At 38.3% G+C, this 25,091-nt stretch overlaps 2 protein-coding genes across 4 annotated transcripts in view; both read right to left on the bottom strand.

Moving 5' to 3' along the window:
• OPN3 (opsin 3) overlaps nt 1–24,888 on the bottom strand; it is a 47,495-nt gene extending 22,607 nt beyond the window's left edge. The window contains exons 1-2 of one of the 3 annotated variants that reach the window (XM_037739841.1): nt 24,366–24,888; nt 20,252–20,316 (exon numbers count right to left, since the gene is read on the bottom strand). In XM_037739841.1, the coding sequence (XP_037595769.1) occupies nt 20,252–20,316; nt 24,366–24,738 (438 nt within the window). In that variant the 5' untranslated portion in view covers nt 24,739–24,888. Of the gene's footprint in view, nt 1–20,251; nt 20,317–20,460; nt 20,596–24,365 lie in introns of those variants that run through there. The other 2 variants (XM_037739840.1, XM_017532119.2) reach the window with 2 other exon arrangements.
• Nucleotides 13,317–20,589, bottom strand: CHML (CHM like Rab escort protein). The gene has a single exon (XM_037739839.1). The coding sequence runs from the start codon at nt 20,283–20,285 to the stop codon at nt 18,312–18,314; it is 1,974 nt and encodes a 657-aa protein (XP_037595767.1). The 5' UTR covers nt 20,286–20,589; the 3' UTR covers nt 13,317–18,311.
• Nucleotides 24,889–25,091: the final 203 nt, after the last annotated feature.

The following is a 25,091-nucleotide window of genomic DNA, read 5'->3' as shown; positions in this document are numbered from 1 at the left end:
CACCATAACAAAGGAAAAGAAGTGCTCTATCTTGGAATAGGGTCTTCTTAGAACTTTTTCAACACTTTTGCCCCTGCTTGTTGGGAAAGGATATTGAACAAGATGGTTAACAATGAAAAAAAAAGGATAATTATGACACTAAAAGAGCCAAGAAATATCCATTATGACCAGAGTCTATAGGCCGATGGGAAAAAACAGTTTACATATAAAGTAACTTCTCTGTGGCATTAATTAAGGTACAGAAGAGTAACAAAATAAGCACAGTGGGGTCAAAGTCTAAAAAAGAAAAAAAAAACAGCTGGATGAAAACACTTAACAGGAACTGAGAATTCTCAATTCTAATCAAATTCTGGTGCCACAGATAAAATGGGAGGCATACACTGTTTCCACCACTGAATCAAAATTATTTATTGATCACAGCAGTCTAGGTTTTATGATAACCTACCACAGTATGCTCAAGGCAACTGCGTCAGAGAATGCTCTTCTGACAGGGCCTTGACTTTGATCCACTTTAGGAACACATTGGTTTGCTTAGTTTTCCCATACCTCTCTCCCCTATCTCATATTTGCTTTTAAAACCGACAGAAAGCCTTTCTTGGGAAACATTTCTAAATTCATTTCTGTGGCTCATACCATTCCCACTATTCCAGTGCAGGTGCATATTCCATAAATGATTGCTGTCATCCACCTATGACTAACTCTCTCGTTTTTGGCCTTCTCTCCCTGCCTCTTCCTGTTCCCTTACTCTTGATTCCCTGGGATTATGCTCCCCAACAAATCATTAGCATATATGCTTTAACTTCGGTTTTATATGTACAGAACTTGCGCTAAGATAATCATCTTATTACTTTCACAAAGCCCTTTCTAGAATAATGACCTGCAAAGCTCCCTTCACATAGCATGCTGGCTGTTAAGAAACTCTGTGTATTTCTTGCATTACCCAGTCAACCTTCTCTTTCACCATTTACAACTTCCTTAGTGCATGTCTCACTCCGTTCATCCACAATGCAAACAGACTATCTTCATGGTTGCTATGTCCTACTTACTATATTTTGGTACAATTTTGTGTACTTATGTCTTATCTCTCCAATTAAATTGTAAACTTAAGTGTGGCATACTTAAGTATGTCTTTGTATTTTGACATCATTTTCGCACCTGGAATAGTACAGGGATTATTATGCATTTGTTGCTGATAAAAGTTATATACACATAACCATGTTTCTTCCCAAGTAACAAGTAAAAAATACTGGAATAAGCATGGTCATCCCTGTAATTAACCAAACACTCAGGTGAAACATTGCTTAGAAATAGCAACAGTGACATTTCAATGAAAAAAAAAATTGTTCCTCAGGGAAATAGCAATACACAGGTTAGAAGAACATAAAACAAGACCAACTCCCTGCTATTTTACCTAAGGGATCTCTTTTTCAACTCAAAATATGATTTGACAGTTCTTACATGATAATTTTTGGCTATTACAAAAATCTATAAAATATTCATTTTTATGAGTGTTGTAAAGTCAAATGACATTCCTGTTAGATTTATCATCTCTTATTCTCTAATCAAAATAATATAACTTTATTTCATATAATATTTTATAAATTTCAAAGTACTTTTTAATGTATTTTTCTAATTAGATCTTTCCAGGCATGTCAGGCAGGAAAGTCTCATTGTCCCCATTTGATGAGAGTGTGAGAAAAGGGGCTGATATCTGTGACTAGCCTAAGGTCACAAGACTAGTAAGGTTCTGTTTGAATGAGAACCCAGATCTTCTGACTGCTAGTCCGGAGCTTTATTTGGATTTTCCCCAAAAAGACTACATGAAGCAAGTTGTTTCTAAGCAATGGCGAAGGCTGAGGTCTTTTTAGTTCTATGAAAACATTCAACACACGAAAAAATTGTGGAATAGCTGTGTGGTTTCAATGATGAGTCGAGTTTCTAAGTGTTCCTTCCTAGATTATTAACCTGGCAGTAAATGAAAAAACATCCGATATCCCAGAAGAACAAATTAAAAATAGGAGGAAATCTCAGAGGCACTGAATTAAATCTTCATTCCATCATTTATAATTTACAAAGCTCTCAAGGGAGCTCAGGGTTTAGGTTTTAGAGCAGGTGATAACAACACTGATTCCATTAAAGTCATTTCCTATTACCCTGCTGCTGATTCAAGTGGAGAGTACGGAAACACAGTCAGAGGGCGAGTGTGACTCTTCTCTCAAGAATGAATATCACGCTTTCTGCTACAATTGTGTGTAAGCAATTAATCAGCCAGAAAAATGTGATATGATACCTCAGGACCATACAAGGAGAATGAGAGAAGAAGCTTGTCACACATAACGTGCTAAGGAAAAACATAATTGCTATATAGCCTGTGCAGTGCAATACTAGGGCAAAATGCTTTAAGTTTAAAACAAACTTGTGAGGTGGCGGCACTGGAGTATAAAGCAAAGCCCATATTGGTGACCAGTGTGGAAGAATTTGGATAGGCAAGAAAAATCTCTTAGTCATCCTGATCTGAGAATGTCAAGTAACGAAGAACTAAAAAAAAAAAAATTTTTTAATGAAGGTGGGAGAAGAAAGCTTTACAAATATGAGATATTTTCCCCAAGACCACAAAGTGGGTGTTAGAACAAGGCTGGTTCCCAGACCCATTCACTTTCTACTATTTCAAGCTTCTCTCCCACACTGTCAAATTGGGGTTAACATGAATTTAACTCCCCTCTTTGATGTTCAATTTAACACCTTCTAGATCGAGCAGCATGTCTCTTTCCCTTAAAAGAATGCTGTTTCCAAATGTCAGCTTTTGAAATAGCTACATATGAAACTCCTGAGGAGGCTGCTTAAAATGCTGATTCCAAGGCTCTGCCCTTGAAAATACTTGATCCAGTAGGCTTGGGACAGAACCTGAACATCTGTATGCTTAAAAGTTGTCATTGATGATTCTGACTTTCAAAATGATGAGTCAAGGTTAAAATCAGATTTCCTTTAATATAATCTCTATGACTATTTGCTCATTTCCCAGGTTTTCCTCAATTCCCATCACTGGTGCAGGAGCACAAGAAACCACTCTGAATCCTTCAGTCTCGATCCCACACCGAGAGGTGCAGTGCAGAGGGGTGGCCCTCTCTCCACTCTCTGATGGACTCTGCAGGCAGCACATTTCTGTTCCGTCCTGACCTCCATCGTTTTCAGCAAAGCAACGAACAGCACCATCATTCTCTGTCTCTTTGTCCAGGCAGCAGCACAGAAATGGGAATATATTTAAGGACCTTAGTGTTCTACGGAATGGTTCTCTTCAATGAGAAGACTTTCATGTATATGCTAGGGTTTCAGTGGTTTAAGGCTGTCTTCTTTTCTCCCTTTTTTTTGCATATCCACTTTTGTATTTATTTATTTATTTTTGCTTATTACATCTTACCTAAGAATTCATCTACATCTTTAAGACAGAGAGAATAAAGAGATCTGCCTCAAGCCTCCAGTGGACAGACTGGTTTATACATATATATATATATATATATGAGGTTCACTCCAGGCAAGGAAACAGTGCATACTTACAATTCAGTGCTATGGTGCCTTTTATGTGTGAAACCCTTCATTCTTCAGAAATCTTCCTATATCAACACTCCATCTTTTGGCACTTGAGAACTTTAAAGAAAACCTTCTGGTTGTCTCCTTCTGGGCTCTAAAACTTGCTTGCCTTTGTCCCTATCTGCTGCTCAGTGGCTGCATATTAGGAATTTGGAAATTGCCCCCAGATAAGAACTGAACCATTCATTCATGTTAACATTTCACAATATAGTATTGCACAGGACACCAAACGCGCTCTTATGCCCAAGGCTCCCTAGTTAAAAGGGTCAGTATGGATGTCAAGATATTAGGGTGAGCCAGCCCTGAGGAAAGGGCATCTTTTCCAGCTTATATAGGCAGCTCTGATTTTTATATTGGCAGCTCTGATTTTTATATTTTACTCATTTCTAGCTTTCGTTCCTCTTTACCTATCTTGTCTTTTGCAATTCTGCTGCTTCTTATAGTCCAACAAACTATAATAATGCCATAAATAACCTGACACAGCATATCATAAAATGGCTGAAAGTGACATCATATGAAAAGCTCTTAAAAATCTAACTAAATGGCCGGGCACGGTGGCTCACGCCTGTAATCCCAGCACTTTGGGAGGCCGAGGCGGGTGGATCACAAGGTGAAGAGATGGAGACCATCCTGGCCAACACGGTGAAACCCCGTCTCTACTAAAAATACAAAAAATTAGCTGGACGTGGTGGCGCACGCCTGTAATCCCATCTACTTGGGAGGCTGAGACAGGAGAATTGCTTCAACCCAGGAGGCGGAGGTTGCGGTAAGCCGAGAATGCGCCATTGCATTCCAGCCTGGGCAACAAGAGCGAAACTCCATCTAAAAAAAAAAAAAAAATCTAACTAAATGCCCTTGAGGTTCACCCTGATCTAGCCAGTTCCCTGGACTCCAGAACCCATCAGGAAGATAGAAGCTTATTGGGAAGACATCGGCAGTTTCATCATGAAACAGATTGTTGTTACTTCCTAGGGAATTCGCTCCCATTATGGAGAGCAGGGTGAAGCCTGGATGCACAAGAAATTAAAGGCGCATTCTAAGTAAATAAGACAAAATTGTTCCAGGACAAATCGCAGCTTTACAGCAGATAGTCACCAGGCTGGTGTGTCTAAATCTTCTTTAAATATTTTAGTGGCTCTAACAGGTAGGGCCCCAAGCTTAGTTCTGGAGAAGCAAAAGTCATAAGATAAGGTCCTTGATGTAAAGGGGGAAAGGCAACTGGAAAGAACAAACTAAAATACAAAATTACATACTTGAAATGCCAAATGAACATACAGATGTTAAGTGCCAGAGGAGCTCAGAGACAGGAAAGTTCACCAAGAACTGGCGGGGGAAGGCGGGGAGGAGGGGGTAAATAAAGGGGTAGGACTAAGGGAAGTTGAAAATAATCAATTTGAATATTTGCCCAGCATCTATGCGCCTAGCAATTCCACGTTTAATTATAAACCCTAGAGCAGCATTATTCAGTAGAAATATAATGTGAGCCACAAACATTACTTACATTTTAGAAAGGTAAAAAGAAACAGATAAAATTAATTTTAATAATATATTTTATTTTATCCAACTGCTATGGACTGAATGTTTGTGTCCCCCCAAATGCATGTGCTGAAATCCTAAGCCTCAGTGTGATAGTATGAGGTGATGTCTTTGGAAGGTGATTAGGCCATGAAGGCGGAGCCCTCGTGAATGGGACTCGTGCTGTTATGAGAGGCCAGAGAGCTCACTCTAGTTCTCTTTCTGCCATGTGAGGATAAGACACATAAGCACACTAACCTGCAAGGGACCCTCACCAGAACCCAACCATGTCAGTACCCTGATCTCAGATTTCCAACCTCCAGAATTGTGAAAAATAAATTTCTGTGTTTACAAGGCACCCACTTTACGGTATTTTGTTACAGGAGCTTGAACTAAGACACTAACGTATGCGAAATATTATCATTTCGATTTGTAATCAATATAAAATTATTGAGAGTTTTACATTTTTCTCATACAAAGTCTGGAAATACAGTGGATATTTTACACTTACACTTCAGTATAAACTAGCTACATTTCAAGAGCTCAAGAGACACATGTGACTAGTAGTCACCGTATTAGACAACACAGCCCTAGAGAAACTCTGGGTATTGGGCAGGAAGAAATGTGTATAAGGATATACCCTGAAGCACTGTTTATTATATTACAGTGAAAAACAAGAAATGGACCTCTATCAAAAGGGAGAAATATGTAAATAAATTGTTTATAATAGGACAGAAGCATTGCTTGGATTCACCTTAAATTCATGTTAGTGACCTCTGGAAGGAAGGAGGTAAAATGGAATGGAGGAAATACAGAGGTGTAAATTTTAACGGCAATATTTTAATTCTTTAGATTAAAACAAAGAAAGAAATACCAGTATTTGCCCACTGGGTAGTAAATGCATGGACCTCACTGTATTATTCTTTGCATTTTTCTGTACTTAAAAACTTTTAAGTATATTACAAAATAAAATTCACTGAGGATATAGAAGTGCAAGTAGTGGACCAAAAAGAAGACTCTTTGAAGAAAGAACAGAGACAGTCATTAAGTCGAGGGACAACTGGGGATGGTGGCTCGGCTTGTCAACTGATGGGAATGATCCAGGAAGGTGAGTTGAGACTGTGAACGAGAGATGACAGCTAAAGTTTTATATTCCCTGCACATCTGTTTGACAAATGTGAGTTCAATTTTGCAACCTGACCTTGGGAGAGTGTTGATGAAGCAAAGAGTTTTATAGAATGAGGAAGTAATGCTTCAGAAGCAGCAGTGATACTTAACGAGTCACCTATTCTACTACCTGGCCATGGGGTATACCTGGTGTTAAGGAAGACACAGCTGGGAAAGGTGGGAAAGTAGGGATCTTGGGGGCAGCCAGGGTCAAGAGAAATGTTCAAAGATGTTGAAGTTATAGGGGAGTATACTGTTCATGAAGGGAGGATCCAGGGGGGTGTACAGTGGAAGCTCAGGATTGGAACAGATCAATAAATATACTGGGTCATAAAGAGATGTAAGACCAGTCATGGCCAATTGGAGAGGTTTTCCCTTCTGGGGAAAGTCAGCAACAACTGACTTTCACAGGGATGTGAGGTACTATGAGATTAGTTATGATCATCTTCTGGGGAAAGGCAGGGTAAAAAGTGTTTCCAGGATGCAGGTCCTGCATGATTTGCTTGCTGGTATGTTGATTTCTAGCATATGTGCTCTCTCAGGCTTCAAACTGTGGACTTTTGAATGTCATTCAATGTTTCACTCTTCTAACAGTGCTGTGAGGAGAGAGAATGACACATAGTGACCAAGGGGCACTGGGCCTAGGTTCCATATCCTCCACTTTTTGTGTGACCTTCAACAAATTAATCTCCTGGTACTTTAGTTTTCTAAATGTAAAATGGAGTAATGACATATCTAACTACCTCACGAAGTTGGGATGAAAATAAAGAGTTCATTAATATGCATAAAGCTCTTATCACAGTACCTAGCATATGGTACTCAATAAGTGTTAGCTATGGACATTGTAATCAGTGTAGCTATATATTTACATGCATTCATGATTATCTCCTTAGGTTGAATTCTTGACAATATAATTGTTAGGTGAGAAGGTGTGCAAAATTTTAATGCCTTCATACAACTTACCAAAATACTCAACAGGAGAGAAATTAAATCTCGCTACCATATCACCCGATACTTGTTTGATTCTAATTTATGTCACTATGCATGACAACCCACCACCCACCCAGTAATTGATTACAATAGTCCTCTGTATACCTACTGACCCAGAATGCTGGAGTGCTGCCTGGTGATCCGCATTTTAAAGAAGTGCTCATTTGATTCATGAGCACTCTTCATTTTAAAACCATTGTTCTAGAATTTCATCAATTGATAAATCAACTGCTAAAACATTGGTTTACCCAATCTCTTTGCAATGCTAACACTTTGTCCCACGCACTTGTTGAAATTTCTCTTGGCTTCTGTAACACTTCTCTCTTCTACATCATCTGCTATTTCTACACCATATGTTTTTTACCTATAAGGAGCAAGTAAGTGGGTAATCTTATGTAACTGGTATGTCCAAAGTGGCACTGGCTCCAAGCATAGTGCCCAATAGGAATATGTGGGGCACATAATCTAGAAGCTGGAAGCAATGTCATCAGGGCTTTGTCTCTCTCCTCCCATCACTAGTTTAGTTTCTTTGTATTTGGACAGACTCCCTGGTAATCAAAGTACTGGCAGCCTCTGACTCAAATCCCTATACTTAGAAATATTATTTTAAAAAAAGAGCGAGAGAGAATCTTTCTGGCTCAGGACTAATCCAGGGGCAGGAGTTACTATGCCAAATCAGGCAGGGCACCATGTTTGCATTAATCAAGTCCACAGTTTCTAATTTTCTTCTAATTTCTCTTCCTTTTTCGCAGTACTCCTGTTCAGTCAATCACTAAGTCAGGCTAATTTATCTCAACAGTTCTCAGATCTGTCCTTTGTTGTCCTGACTACTTTTGCCCTGATTTAGACTCTCACCATCTCTTGCCAAACTCTTTTAATAGCCTTCTGTCTGATCTCCCTTCTCCATTCTTGTCTCTCCTTGATTCATCTTCCATACAGACACAAAGATAAGCAAATGCAATCTGCTTTCTTATTTAATACCATTAGGTGTTTCTCCACTAGGATAGTCGGAATTCCTTAGAATGGCATACAAAGCCCTCCAAGACCTTCCAGAGGTATCTACTGATCACTCTGTATAACCAAAACTAAATCCATTTGCTTTTCCTCAAACCCTGTTTCCAGTCTTGGTTAAATGAATTGCATACATTCAGATTCCAAAGCTGAAATTTTAGACATTTTCGATTCTTTTCCCTCTCTACCTAATTTGTAACATATTCTCCAGATCCCGTATTTCTATCTGCAAATTGTTCTCTGCCTCTTTCATTCCCTTTGTCTGCCCTAGCCAGGCCTTATCACATTCTTTCTCCTTGCCAGTCACTGGCATCCAGTATCCACACTTTTTTCCCAGTCTCCTCCCCATTGTCACCAGGCTAATCTTTGAAACATTAAGTCTTATCAGGAAAGATCTTCCACAGCACCTTATCCATTGAGTAAAAGTCCCAATTCTTAGCAAGCTATTCAAGGCTATGGACACTATGAGCCCTATTCCACCTGTCCTGCCTCTTCACGCCAGGTCAGGCAAGCCATGCTCCAGCTATGCAGACTGTGTCCTCAATGCCTCCTTCCCCTTTTCTGCTATTCTTCCTGCATGGAAGAATATCATATCATATTGTTCCTCGTATCAGCCCATGGAAATCCTCAACCATTAGGGCCAAGCACAAACACCTTTTCTTTTTCGAAGCATTCCTAGATTTCCCTAGTAGGACTACTGTACATTATCAATTATCATAGCCTGATTAATATAGTGGTTAATTGTGCATCACTGTCAGGTGCAATGGCTTGAGAGTTCCAGTACTTACATTCTGACTTTCAAAGAGTTACTGAGCCTTATTTCTCATCTACATATGGAAATGCTAATATCTGCCTCACAGAGTTGCTTTAAAAATTGAGATAAAATGTGTGAAGAAAATCAGAACAGTTCCTGGCACATAAGCAGTTACTAGTGTTCCTGGACTTCATCGGACACCCCCAAAGTCACCATATCACATCTCGGTAGAGCATGTGGGCTAAGCTTGGGGTTATGGAATCAAACTGCCTGGGTTTGAAGCCCACTTCTACCACTTACCAGCTGTGTGATCTTGGTCAAGCTCTTTGTCTTCACATTGTCTGTTTACCCATCTGCAAAATGGGGATAATAAAATATCTACCCAATTGGATTCTTATAAGGAAAACATAAAATCAGTATAGCAAACATGCAGAGCAATACTTGGCATTCAGTTAGTGCTAAGTATTAGTTACAGTCTCATCTCTGTATCCCCAGAGTCTAGCACAGAAACTGGGACATGGTTAATGCTCATAAATATTACATTGTATTGAACCCTGTGCTTCACTTGGCAGTGTCTAGTTAAGGTTCTTATCCGCATTAAACATACTGACTCATTCCATTGCAATTAAGTATTTTCTATAGTTAACGCCATCTACAAAATGCCAAGCTGCTGCTTATCTCATTGCTTGGTGAACCACCAGTGAGTGCAAATGTGCGTACAACTATGGATGGTTTATTTAGTCTTGAATAGGCTTCTCTGTGGCCATAGGATATTGTTACATATGTGTAATTTGATTAATATGCCAACAGTCTGTCAAGTGAATAGTATCCCTTCCAAAAACAGTATGCTAAAATGTTTTTACATTGATTTTGAGGTAGTTGCCATGCATAGAAAGACTTGCCTTTCATATCTATTAATATAATTGCTTTGCAGAGACTATTTCTGGAGAAAATGATTTTAAAAATACAAAAATTCACAAATTTCTAATCTATACCTGACAACTGGGGCAGGATAAAAAAAATATTCTCTTGTTCTCAGACTTTTGTTTTGGAATCTAAGTTATAAACAAACCACCAGAAGGAAACCACTGTGGATTGGTAAGGGAAGGGAGTGGGGATCTGGGGGATCTATGTGGGAGCAGCAAATACAGCACTCCTATCAACAATGACCCTGTTGAAGAAGCACTTATGGAGTCAGAAAACCTAAGGAGGAAAGCAGACTCCTTATGAATATTAAACACTTATTCTAGTGCAGTTTTTCTCAGCTTGACACTTATCGACTTTGGGGCTAGATAATTGTTATGAGGGAGCTAACCTGTACATTGCAGTATGTTGAACAACACCCCTGCCCTCTACCCACTAAATGCCAGTAGCATCTGATTCCCAGATGTGAAAACCAGAATGTCTCCAGACTGCCAATAAAAGGCTAAACACTCTGGTTTAAGAAATGCTGCCTTAATGGGAGAAAATTAGCAAAATTATTTAGATATAACATCTTATATTTAAATGTGTACTGTTTCAAGTAGCTTTATTGACTCATATAGGTTTACCCTAAAACTAATTATCTGTAGTAATAATACAAGAAGCCAGGACTATGATTGCAACGTATTTTACCAGAGATGGGTCCTAGCTGTCCTCTGTTCCTCAGGTTGGAACCTAGAAGGGTGTGAAGGCAGGAGGATGACATGGAAGAAAATAGCCAATGGAAACTGCTAGCTGGCCTTTCAATTAGCGAATCGTTTTTGGGATACCTGTGATATGCAGTAAACTGCAGGGAATACAGAGGTGCCATACACATAGTCTGTTTGAAGGGAAATTACAATCTCCTGAGAAACTATTTCCAGTGCAATTCTCATCTTGCTTTTTACTTGCTGTAAGTATCTGGTTGGTACTTGCAGGGGGTATTACAAATAATGTTATGTAGTCCAAAATGAGAACAGAAGAACGTATAACTCATTTCTCCTTAACACTTCACTTAAATCATTTTAGGAAATTAACAACTATATTATTAATTGCATAAAAACAAGACTCTAAGCTCTTCCTTAGTCAATACATTTTCCCAAATTTCTTCTTTATAGTTGGTAAAATACTGCAATGGTTACACAAACTTTTACTGTAAATTTAACTTATAAATATAGTAATATTAATTTATGGTAATGATTTAAAAAACTTGCCCCATACTGGGTAATATTTAAGTAAGAGAGGAATAAGGAACAGACTAAAGTCTCAAATGAGCAGAAATAGAGAACTCAAGGGCTTTAATTGTATGTGTAATAAAAAGAACTAGCATAAAACACTGCACTAGTGTCTTTGAGGATTATTTATAAAATGCCTAAATATGTATCTCATTCTGACTGAATTATAATCAGATATTCATCTTCCTGCTACACATTGTCAATCTTGTACCTCTGAATCCAGTCAGTCCTCTGATGTGTATGCCTTTATTAATATTAAAGTTGTCCAGAATCTATTAGAATTAAATACATATTTAGTAACAAGCAAATGCCAAGAATCATAGGCCAACAGCAGGAGCCAATGCAGATAGTACATATAAATTTATTAAGCTCTTGACATATCAGAACAAGGAAATCATTTTTCTGATTTCAGGAGTGAACTTAACTCCCTTCTCCTCTTTCAATCAGTTGGCCCATTTTATTATAATTACACAAATTATAATTTATAGGATTATTTTGCTATTTGTTGAAAAGCCAATTGTATTCTAAAGTTCCAGAAGCCACCACTTTTTAAATAGTGATTTATGTGTTATATAGTCTTTCATGTAATAAATCACTCTCTTGAAATGGAAGCAAAGCCAGCATTTCATTTCTCATTATTGGGTCTAAATACAAAGTAGGAGAGTCCAGGCAAGTCACTTAATTCCTCCAGGTTTCATCTATAAAAATGGATATAAATACACGCCCTTTCTTACCTTACACAGTAGTCCTGAGGATCATTTAAGAAAATGTAGTTGTCAAGAGAAAAGCCTTCCTACAAATGCTGTAGCAGAACTGTTGTTATCCATTTTTTGTTAGTCAAATTCTTTCAGGTGAATCACTCAGCTTCTGTACGGTTCATGCCTTACAGAAAGCTGGAAGTAGTGTCCCCTGCTGTTGAAATGTGAATACATTTGGTTGTTGGTTAAAAGGAAAGGAACTACACTGCAAATGCCTCTTTATAATAAAGGTAAAAATACTAAAATAAAAATTTGAAACTCTTCAGAGGAAAGCAGCTACCTCCATGCATTAGGAGTGTGACTTTCACTTGATCCATCAAGATGAACGTAAATAAAATTAATCTTCATCAGAATTTCTTGGTATTGAAACTTTATGATCTAATTTCATTACACTTCCTCTCCATAAGACCTTGATGTCCCGGGCTTCTGGACCCAATCCCCTGGAGCTTCTCTTGGCTCCTTCTCCAGGCAAGAGAAAAAGTTTCTGATTAATGTGAAAAACCTAACTCACTGAATGTTATCCAAAACAGATTTCGGAAAGTGTTAAATGATTCGGCTTTTAACCTTTAAGCCACCTGTTTTCAACTGTGTAATAAGTTTTGGCATTTTTTAAAAGGGATGTCATGCACGAGGCAGAGACTTCTCTTTTGATTATTTTCTTTTGCCAGGAAAACAGGCAGTGCTAGCTACAGTGGGGAGTGTGACAGGTAAAAAAGGTCTTAAATGCTTATTAAGGTAAAAGGTACCTTACCCTAAGGTAAACATTCCAACAGAATGTTTGTCAGGTACAGAGCACTTATATTTATAGCTCTAATTTCGTAGAATATGGCCAATTCAAAACCCACAGTAGGAGTTTTCATTGGATGTTTGTTAAATTAAATCACCTTGATTTGCATCTCTCAGGCTGACTGGAGAAAGGGTCTGTCCGCAACTTCAGTCCCCTGAGATCTGGCCTTCGCACAGTTCTCTCTGCAAACCAGGTCTGGTCACATCCATGAATCCAACTTTCATCTCCATGGTTTTTAAGATACCCAAGTGACATGTTTGTTCTTGCATTTACGGTCATACTTTAATTAATATATGATGTCTTCATGCTGATGTCCTAGAATGTATTACTAACATTTCTATTACTATTCCTTAATGGTGATCAACAAAGAAAAAACAAATTATGAAATCCATCTTGACCAAGAATTCCTTCCCACCAAGGTTTGTAAAACTTTCTGCTGCACATATTTGAAGATGACCTTTTTTGACTTTAATACCTAGAAATGTATATTTTATCTTAAAATAGAATTTTAGAAACTTCTAAGAAATCAGTAATTTTTCTCACCAGTTCAGTAAACCACTTTACCAATTTGTCTTTTATTTTTTATTGCATACATCAATATTTAACAGAAGAAAAAGAACCCCTAATGTTAAACTGAATTACATGTTATCTTCTGATTCTTTTCAATATAGACCTAAATTTTCACACATATATCAGTAAACATAATTTATGCTTATTAACATTTTTGAATCTCACATTTTGCATACAATTTTACATATATTAATATTATTTAATGGCTCTATAACATTCTGTGATAGCACTAGCAATACACCAAAATTTACTTATCCATTTCCCAGTCGTTGGACTTTTTTTCCCCTTAAAGTTATGTGAGTGGAATTGCTAGAAATCTCTGTACCAATAGCTTTTTTTTTTCTTTTAAATATTTTCCTGGGCATATGCCACTCAAAGTGAGTATGTCAAAAGATAGATCAGTTATAAAGCCCTTTTTATAATCTTCTACATAGTTCTCTCCTAAAAGGCTACTAATATACAATGCTGCTGCTATGAGGACATATGCAATTAAAACAATTTTGTAATACAATAGCATGAACTAAGTCAAAGTTGTATTTTTAATAGTAGGAAATTTGAACACCATTCAAATAATTGATTTTTCTTATTTACACAAGATCTCTATAGATTTGCCTAAGAAAGAGTACAAAGCCTTATGGATATACATGTAGTTTTACAAAAATTGAGTGCATCCATGTGTAATACAAATAGGTTTCTTTTAATTTTGTCTTTTGTCTTTTTCCTATCCACTAGACATTTAAAATTTTTCTTTTAGTTGATCTACCTTGTCAATTGCCATGAAGTTTCTTTGTACCACTACTGATGTGAGACTTGTAGTCTTTAGTTTTCCTTTTATACTTAACATTTTAGTTCATTTGGAATATTTTCCTTTTATACTTAACATTTTAATTCATTTGGAATATCACATGTAAAATAGATCTAATCTTTCCACACTGACATCTAGCTAGTCTTTCCACCAGCAGTTATTAATATTTCTTTCTTTCCAATTGGTTTATTAGTTTTAGTTAAACTTTCTACTTGGCACCACAGAATATTCAGAAAGGCTGTTTAACAGCATGTTTTAAGGATTTGAAGGGCAAGGCTCTCATTTTCCCCCTATATTAAAAAAACTTACATATTTGCTTGCTTACTTTCCTAAATAATTTATTACAATTATGCCATATTACACACAGCAACCAGTTGGAATGTTAAATGGAATTGTGGTAAATTTACATACCAATGTCACATATTCACATACTGGCATTCCTTTGGATATAGCTTTCTATTTTAATACACATTACCTAACTTAATCCTCACAATATTTCTGTGAAGTATTTTTATTCTGCAGATGGTGAAATGGATACTAGGAGTGACTTTCCCAAGAGTATACAACTGGTAAGTAGTGAAACAAGAAGTGTAATGCTGGCTTTCAAAAAACTCCCATCTCCCCATGTACTACTTTTCCATTACACCAGGATGGCTCCCATGGGAGTTTGCTCATTTTAAAAAATGTGGTTCCTTAAACCTGCTTCTATTTAGGCATCCTTCTTAATTTATCTCAATATAGTTATATAACTTGCTTTGAAAGTCTTATATTAATAACAAAACACTTTTTAAATTGCAGTTTGTCACTGCTGAGATGTAGAAATTAGATTTTTCAAAATTATATAGCCCACAATTCTTGCATTAGTCTTTTATTGTGAGTACATTTATATACTATAGGTTTAAGTAGCCGTAAAGCCATGTTAATAGAAAATACTTACTCTACTTTCCTTACCTTCCTCATTTTGTGAATGCTGGCTTTTATTGCAATGACAGGTTTCTTTAACCATATATAAAAACGATGCCAACATTGTTTACTTTTTGCTTGAGAAATGTTTATGTTTTCCCAGTAGGAATAATGGTAGTTTTTGGTTTACATACTTAACAGACTCTAAGAAGTCTATCAAATAATTGCCAAAAATAATTAAATCAAGGGTGGAATGATGAATTTTTGAAAAGTTATCTGTAGTTAATACTTTGGATTTTTAACTATTTGTTCTGTTGATGCTGACTTAATGGCTGTTCTCCTGAACACCAGCCTTATAATCCTGATAGTAAATTATTTGTTGCTGTATTGTTTGCCAATATTTTATTCTGCATTTTTCATCTGTTGAGAATGAAATTCTTCTAAAAATGTCTGACTCTTAGTATTGAGACTGTATTTGCCTCAAAATGCAATCTGAAGCATAGTCTTTCATGATACATGGATAGACATTATTCAAGCATTTGAAAAAGTTCACCAGTAAGTCCATTAGGGTGAAAGTCCAACCTGTCAGAAAATTACACTGGGTTATATCCCCTAAATTTTAAAATGCTTTGCTTTTTATTGGCATAATTTCTCATTTCCCACATATTTTGTATTCATTTAACTAAGAAATGTATTCATTTTCTTCATTTTTAAATCAACCTTTATTTTGGACTAATTTTTCCTATTTCCATTATACTCAGCTATACCATCTTTTGCAACTTCTCATTGCTCCTTTCCTCAATTTCTTATGAATAATCTGTGATATTAAAAATCTTTTCAGTAGATCCGGAATAACTTCATCTTCACTTTATTTATCATCTTACATATTTTTTATTTTAATTACTATTTTATAGGTCTATTTCAAGTATCTCGGTTGTTTTGATAGACTTAAACTTTAGGATAAAGTTTAAATATGACTTTACTATATTTTTAAAAGTCAATGCAATCCATGACTTTGCTACTTTAAGTTGTCAATTACTTAAATCTGTCTGGTCTCATTTTCCTCACATACAGAGGACCAATAAAGAGTGTATTCAGAAAAAATTTTGGCCTGGTAACATTTTTTATAACACAATCTTCAGATCAAAAGATGTGTTACTGAAGAACATTATTTTGCTAAAACTTAGCCAAATTCTACTTCAATGAGATCCATGCTCTAAAATATATTTGTTTAGTTCATCTTAATCTTCACATTTCTCTGATCAATAAGCTGTAAGACCAGTATGTGCTTTCTCCCCCCAGCAATGCTAGACTAATTTTCATGGGCATATTTTCTTTTTCCTGCAGTGCCGACATTCTTCTAACAAGTGAATGTTAGTGGAAAGATCAAAGGTTTTAGAATCACAAGATTCAGTCCCCATGTTGGCTCTTCCACATACCAGATACTGAGCAAATTACTAATAATTCTGTTTATTCTTTGAAGATGATATGGTTTGGCTGTGTCCCCACTCAAATCTCATCTTGAATTGCTGCTCCTATAATTTCCACCTGTTGTGGGAGAGACCTGGTGAGAAATAACTAAATCATGGTGGTGGTTTCCCCATACTGTTCTCACAGTAGTAAGTCTCACGAGATCCAATGTTAAAGGAGTTTCCCTTTGTACTTGGTTCTCATTCTCTCTTGTCCACCGCCATGTAAGATGTGCCTTTTGCCTTCCACCATGATTATGAGGCCTCCCCAGCCACACAGAACTGTGAGTCCATTAAACCTCTTTTTTCTTTATAAACTATCATCTCAAGTATGTCTTATCAGCAGCATGAGAACAGACTAATACAGAAGGTATATGCAAATCTGCCTAAAGGGCTGTGGAGAAACTGTCATGAGAAAGCATAATACTAAGTACCAAGCACATGATAAATGCTGTTTCAGAGCAAAAACTGTCACAAGGATCATCATTCTCTGCCTGAGGAATGGAAACTGGACTAGAGGAAGAGCAAGTTCATGTCTTCTGAGGGCTCCACAGGTTTTCACCCCACTGGAGTACTACCAGTTTTATGATGTTGGGTGGTTCTGGGAGAAAAAGTTTCCATACTCTAGCCAACACCTAAGAGGCAAGAGAGATTTCAGAAGGTTGTTACTTCACTATTTGTGAAGTGGGACACAGTAGAAAGGGCATGGTAAATCCCCCTTTGATTCATTCCTGTCAGTTATGTTAGTGATATTAATTAAAGTGGTAGAGCCAACAAGGTGGTATGTCTCATTCTCGCTGAGAAATCTTGGATAATTTATTTATAGAGGGTTTTAGAACTATCTGTAATCCTAGGTCAAAAATGCCTCACTCCATTTCTCCATAGGAATTCCTAAGAATTCCTCCTTAGAAATTTCAGAACAACCCTTCTGAAGTATCTTCTCCTGGGGCACTTCATTTTTCCTTTTGGTCTATGTTACTTGGAAGTTCTTTAAGTGCCACAGCAGGTATCTACAGAAATTTTCTGAAGTATTAAACGAGAATAAATCTTATCCTTCAAATTTTCTTTGCAATCAACCTCCCCCAAAAATGAGCTTTTCAACCACTAAAAATTGAACTCCAACTCTTTTTGTAAATTAGAACACTGTGGTGGCATCATTGCCTCATCAGTTACAAGGGTCAAGTGGGTATTATAAACTTTGGACCTTCACAATGAATAAAGGATCATGCAAAGCTAATCTTTTAACAATTACAGACAAATGTATTTTATTATCATATTGGCATCTGTATTAGTTGCTATTCCTACCACCATGTCTATATATTTATATTATATGCAAAAGATCCACATAATTTACCATTTGTGTGTTTCACTATTCAAACAGGCTGCAGCAACTCTAATAGCTGTAAAAGCAATTAAAATGTTACTTGGGTATTACTAATTATTCTGTAGACAAAGATAAAATCTGAAGATCATTAGCAAATACAATGTTACCTTTAAGCTGAGTTGCTAACATGGAACCCTTACACATGTACCCAATACTAAAATAAAGCTAACTGTTTTAAGACTTTGGATCACATAGCACATTCTAAACAAAATGTTCAATAATCAATAAATTACTTATTGATAGGTTAACAAAAATATTCAATGCTGAATGTCTGAAAGAGAGTTAAAGACAACATCTGCATAGCATTCATCATATATCACCACTTCTAATTACTCATATGGGAAACTGTTCTTTAAATGAGAATATTCTGACGCCATGGTAAAGGTCCAAAACAGCATTTCCAGATAGTTCTTTTCTAATTTTGAAGGTGCTTCTCTGGGTTTTCTAGGTTTTTGCTTTCCTCAGAGGATTCTAGTTTGGCTATTATTGCATTATTGTTCCCAGGAACCTCTGGCTGCTTATCATCACCATCAAAAATAATGTCTTCTGGATTTGGAGGTGGAGGGCAGAATTCCTCACTTGGAAAGATCTCCTGGAAAAGTGTTTCAGCTTGCTTGACAGCATGCTCATTTCCCAGTCCACAGTCAGGCCCAGAGCAGACATAAACATTGGAAGGTAAGCCATTATATGAGCTTCTGCTAATGCCTGAGGAATCTCTCATATTAAAATAAAGAGCCCACAAGAGTCTTGGCTTTGTAAGTTCTTCCTTGTTTATTTCTGTATCAGAATACAGAGTGAATAATTTCTCCACCACTGATTCTAAGTCTTCTCTTGCTGTTTTAGAAGATGAACACGTCAAATGTACCAGATAGGTGTCCTTCATGCATGTCATGGTTGAAGAACATAATTCTGTGACCCGAACAGCAGAAGCTCCTGGTTCTGCTGGAGGAACTACCAAAATGGAAGTCTGCTGATCTGAATCTGTCTTTAGTATAGATTTGTCTGTAATGAGTACTGCCCTAGAGATCTGCTTATACTGCACATTTAAGCATGTTTCCTCAGAAAGGTAACTGTCTTCCACAATAAAATACTTAGCATTTATTCTTTGACCAAAGTGATCTATAATTGCTTTACATCTTCCAGATTCTTTGTCGACTACAAAGCATTGTACTTTATGACGAAGACAATAGATTCCACCAAAAACTGCACACATCCTACAGAAACACTGGGGAATTTCCCCTTGGCCATACAAGGGAAATAGAAAGGGAGTATTGCCAAACCGTCCAAGACACTGAAGGAAGTTTTTAGTTGCATTAAGGCCATCTATTGTAGTGCAAGATGATTCTGATGTCATTGCAATTGAGTGCAGTACAAAATGTTGAAGGTTGGGAGTTAATTTTTTAATTTTTAAGTACTCTGAAAATGAACACTGCCTAAAAGCTTGGTATTCATCAGGATGTTGTTCATACTCTAAACAAAATGTGAGAAATTTCATTAGTATTCTCTTTTCAACCATGGTAAGTTCCTTGCTATTAAAGACATCTGCTCTAGAGCAAGGCACTTGTTCTACCTTTCCTTCTCGAAATGCAAGAATCCTAGTAACATTTTTAAATTCTACATAACGACTAACATCTGATTTGATTAAAAGATCAATTAGCGATCCTTGAGAATACAGCAGTTTTGATACCAAATCAATATTAAACCTCCTTCCTTCTTTAACTATTTTAGAGTAAGTAATTCTATTTCTATTTGGTTGATTGGCATTGTCTTCTACTGTAGATTTGCTTTCATCTTTAACTCCATCTTTATCTGAAACTGTGTGTATGCAAGTTTTACCTCCACAATACTTTTCTTTCTCCACTGATTCCTCTACATCAGTTACTTCTAGGGAAATCTCTCTATCACTTTTCTGAGTGTGTTTGGCAGGCATTTCATCACTATTAAAGTATGATGACTGGTTTTCTTCAGGCAAGCATGCAGAATCCAGAACTTCAGTGAAGGTACTAGACACCCTTGACGAAGGATTTTTCTGCAGAGCACCAATCTCTTCAACATTGTCCTCCACATCCTGACTGGCATAACAAAAAGCTTCTGTATGTTGAATAGTTTCATCCTTCTTGCGAAGAGTAATGGCTTCTTCTGTTTCATGGATCAGGTCTTGCCATGCAACAGTACTTTCTTCTCCAATGTCATTGTTTTGCTGATACTCCTTCAACCAGGATAGCAATCCTGAAAAGCTGAAACTAGCCCAGTTTCCTCCATAGTAACTTCTTGAATCAACATGTAGAACCCTCTGACCATTTCTTGAACATGCAGCTGCAAGAATGGATTCGGGCAAACCTGTCCCTATTATAATCACATCAAACTCTGTGGGAAGATTGTCCGCCATTCTAGGAAGTAAAATCGTCTGGTAACAACTGCTGATGAAAGAAATAAGGTGTGATTATGCTGTAACAAAATCTGTCCTTCTGATGTTCCAGTTTATCCCAGAAGCTCTGAAGTTGCAGGTCCTAGCTGTTTAACAGTTACCCTTTTAAAATATTTTTTTTCTTGTATAAGTCAGTAGCATAAAAACATGAGAAAGTACATCTAATCACATCTGATAATACTAAAACGGATGTGTGGTTTCATTTCTGCATTTCATCTTAGCAGTAAATGTCAAAATACATCATATATGCATTTGTGACTGGAACTCTTCTCTGAAAGAAGAAAATTCAAGAAAGAATACATTGTAAACAATGAGAAAAATAATTTCATGCAACAATTACAATCCATTGGAGTGTGACTTATTATTTGGACATAAACCTACACTAAAGCATGTCTTAAATGCTTTCTCACATATTTTCTAATTTCTTGAAAATGAACAATAGAGATGTAACAGCCCTCCCCAAAATTAGGCGATATAATAATGGAGAATGAACATAATGTTTCACAAAAATAAAGAAGAAATAACGTAACACAATTCTCTAAATTTAGCTTTTAAGAAAACTAGCATGTGAATAAAATACATAGCCGTGAGCTTAGACTAAAAGGAGCATATGGCTCCATTGTTTATAAAAACAGATTATATACTATGTGCATACTTCCATGATTAAAAATATTTCTGTGGCCATTACAGTCTGTGTGCGATTCCAGAATAGCTGAATAGATGACCTTTCTATTCCACAACCACATGTAGGATCTCATGGTAGCAATATGAGATTATTTCTACTGAATTGCTAGTCAGATGATTGAAAAAGGATGAATTCAGTAAAACAACCGGCCATTTAAAAATATTTAGGAACATAAAGAATAGGCCTGAGGAGGAAAATGTATTTATAAAAAATATTTATATGAATGTACGTATGCATATAAGTGTAAGTAAAAAAGGAAAAAAGTGTTTTATAAGTGTAAGTTAAAAAGGAAAATTTCTGGTTTCATATTAAAATATCTTGATATAAACAATACCTACTCCTAACATTTGAATATGATATTTGCATTCTGCCACTGTCTCTGCAACCCTGAATCTCTGTATCCCAACATCCTCTATCTAAACATCCTCTGCCAAGACTAACATGTTGTTTGTTCTTATTTTTGAAGGGGTAGTAAAAAAAAAAAAAAAAAAGACTCTCCCGGTTACATTCCATGTGCAGCTATGTGTGGCCAGAGGTAGAAAAGCCAAGGTGCTGAAGAGCATACTCACCTGAAAGTCTTCAGACTAAAGCATTATATATACAACACTGCTAAATTTTCTAACATTCATCATTGTAGTTTTGAGCTCTGGTTTTCACTATGGTTAAACCTACTAAAATATAGATCAGTACAAGCTGGACCTGTCTAGGCCAAGATGACTAATAATCCTGTATAATGGTAAAACAAGCCATTCAATTGGAACTTAGGTTAAATTGCGTAGGTTACAGATCTTTAGTTTAACTAAAATGGCAATCCTAACAGTCCTGTCTAGTCACAGCCTCTGCCTCAAGATATCAAGAATTCCACTCATTTTCGGCATTCCCTAAGAACCAGGAATTAAGTACGGAATTAAGCAGTTGCCTGGCACACTCAAGCATATATTTAAGTATGTCTGAATTACTTATTCTGCTTCCTCCAGCAGGGTGTGAAGAGGGAGACTGAATATATGATGGTATCTGAAGATGGTAACCACAGTATATGCTGCTTCTTGGCTTAGAAAGATAGGGCTCGGGGTAGAAGTAAGAGCAGAAGACTCAGTCAATAAGCCCTAAGATCAGGCACCTTCTAACCTACAGATATCAAAGCGGTCATCAAAACAAAGCAAACAGGATGACCTTAAAGAGCATTAAGCTGAACTACTCAATAATAGAGATGAGAGAACTGATGGCTGGAGAGATTAAGTGACTTGGGAAAGCCCACACAATGCAAGAGCCATAGGATCATGAATAGGATCCACTCTTGTGCCATCAGGCCAGCGGTCTTTCCAACAGATAGGGCAGCCTTTCCAAAATCTTCTGCTTCAAGAAACTACTTCCCTGATTTTTAAATTTCCTCCCCTTCAATACTCCACTGTTGGGTAGTTCTTGCTCTGGGATAACAAAGCAGTAAGTGTCCTCCTTTTCTTCATCCTTAACCCTTATCTAGAAGCAAAAACTCTGAAACTTACTCCAGACAAAGAAATTATCTTTGCTAAAAACTTTTTAAACTCTGTAGCAACTTCACTACCAACTTGCCCCCCAGGGCTTAAATAAGTCTCTCAATCTCTTACTCCAGAATTTCCACCTCTGCATTAAAACCAGGGATAAAGTCATGGTTGAAAGCACTAAATGCCCAGAGAAATAGGGAAGCCCTCAGGTAAAATACCTAGTGGTGAACTCAGAAAATCACTTCCACTGGGCTGGGACCTTATGAGGGATCCTGAAGAAGAAAAACAGGAAGGGAGAAGTGACTAGGAGACACAGGAGGGTGGGGTCAGCAGAGGAAAGAGGTGAGGAAGAGGGTGGATGCTAGCTAGCACTTACAAAAGACTCAATAGACCCCTTGTGTTCGAACTCCCGGGCACAAAAATAGAATTTCCAGCACAGAAAAGGCACTTCAAGGAAGTAAGAACTTTCATGTTTGTGAACAAACACCTGGTGACTACCCTGGGGAACACTATGAATGATACTTTAAGCTTGGGCTTGAATAACCTTCTTAGCATTGCCAAAGGAATTGCCTGATAGGTATTTTTAATTAATATAAGGAGTGTAAATCCCATAGCCATCCATATCACCACCTACATACACTTACAGTCCCCTCCCTAAATTTCAAATATTTGTTCAAATGAAATTATCAGATTAAAGCTTCTATGAGGGTCAGGGAGGAGAATATTATAAACATTGAGGTAATCAAATAAAATCGTTATTTCTATATTTTCTTATTTCCCTCAAAACGTCAAAAAAATGAATCATTACAAACATATTTGGGTTTGTCATAGCATAGAGGTTATTAAGAAAATATTTTTGATAATTCTACAAAGATTTTGCTCTTCCAAGCCTACCAAAATAAAAGCAATAATAAAGTATCAATGAATTTCAGGATTTAAAAAAGGAATTTTAAGCCTTGGGAAATACATATTTCTATTTCAAATCTCCCTACAAATGAAATTCCTGAAGCACACAAAAATAATTCCTTTCCTACATTTCCTTCAAAACATCATGTCTCAGTGAAATTTAAATCTTCCACAGTAAAGAGTATTGTAGAAATAAATCTTGAACAATAAAGTTGTACTTTAATGAAGTCTACCGGCTGCAGAGCTAATTACAGTTTTTGTTCATCTGAAATGACACTGGCCGAGCCATGTGTAATCTCACCGGAGACTCCGGTGTGCTGGAACCCATAAGAAGGAAACTACAGTAAAAATAACTTATGGGGCACATGCCAACTTGCATTCCGAGGACCTGAATGAAACTGTCTGGCTCCCTAGAAACCATTCAAAGGTTTACAGGTACGAATGAGAAATTTTTTTTTCTCTAAGCATTGCTATTTTAATTTTCTACTCTCATTTTAGGAAGCAAATAGTAGTATATGAATCTAATTTCATCACCCCCTCCAACTTTCACGACTTAAACCTTTTTTCCCTTGAATCTCTCGACTCTACAGGCCCTCGTCTCTTTCCTCAAAGTGTAAAAAGCCGTGGTTTCGTGCCCCGTTGAGTTATCTTAGGCGGTGAACAATAACGAGAAGGAGACGGGCTGGAGTTTGGGGTCAACGTGGGGGCAGAAGACAGCCGACACGAACGCAGTCTGGGCAGCGTGGGGCAGAAGGGGACGGAGGAAGAGGAAAGCACCCGCCGTGCAGCCGGGGTCGAGCAGCGCGAGGAGGCCGAGCAGGGGGCAGGTGGCGCAGGGCGGGGGCGCGGGGCGAGCGGGAAGCCGTGCGGGGCGGGCGCGGGCGTGCGGACGCACGGAGCGGGCGGCGGGGCGGGAAGTGGAAGTTTGCAGAGGGGAGGCTGCCTCCTCCTCCCGGTCCAACTCACCGAAGAGGCTGCCGCTAAACCCGTCCCACACGCAGCCCACGGTGTCCCACACCCAGCCGTTCCTCAGGCAGGACACGAAGGTAAAGGTGACCCCGAAGAGGGACACCAGCAGGTTGCTGAGGCTGATGTTGACCAGGAGGAGGTGGGTGGGAGTGCGGAGTCGCTGGAACTTGTAGTAGAGGACGAGCACCAGCAGGTTGTTGCCGACGCCCAGCAGCCCTATGGAGCCCAGCAGCAGCGCCAGGCGCTCGTAGGTGCTGGGGCTGAAGAGCGGCGCGGGGCTCAGTGTCCCCGCCGGCGCCGGCCCCTCAGCGCCTGCGGCCCCGCCGCCGTCCCAGTAGCCCTGGCCGCCGCTGCGGTTCCCCGAGTACATGGCCCGGAGTCGGCGCGCTGGGCGGGCGGAGGCGCTCAGCGTGCGACCCGGCTCGCGGCGCGCTCCACACTGGGTGGGGCTCGGGCTCTGCCACCGGCTCTGGCCATTGTGCTCTGAGGGGCCCGCGCTACCGCGCGCCGGGCCCGCCCTCTCCCCGCCCCTTCCGCCCGCGAACCCGTAGCCCCGCCCCTCGTCGCAGCCCGTCCTCGCCGTTCCCGGCGCGTCCTCTTAGTCCTGCCCCTCCGTGGGTGCGTCCTCTTAGCCCCGCCCCCTTGGGCGCGTCCTCGTGGCTGGCTGGTCCCGCCCCCACTGGTCGAACCCCCCCCCCGTAGGCGTGGACGCGCGTCGAGGGA

The sequence above is a fragment of the Cebus imitator genome, unplaced genomic scaffold, assembly GCF_001604975.1.
Source record: "Cebus imitator isolate Cc_AM_T3 unplaced genomic scaffold, Cebus_imitator-1.0 Scaffold75, whole genome shotgun sequence".
In the NCBI taxonomy this organism is placed as follows: domain Eukaryota; kingdom Metazoa; phylum Chordata; class Mammalia; order Primates; family Cebidae; genus Cebus; species Cebus imitator.
The sequence above is the reverse complement of the archived record's forward strand: the minus strand, read 5'-3'. Positions and strand labels throughout refer to the sequence as shown.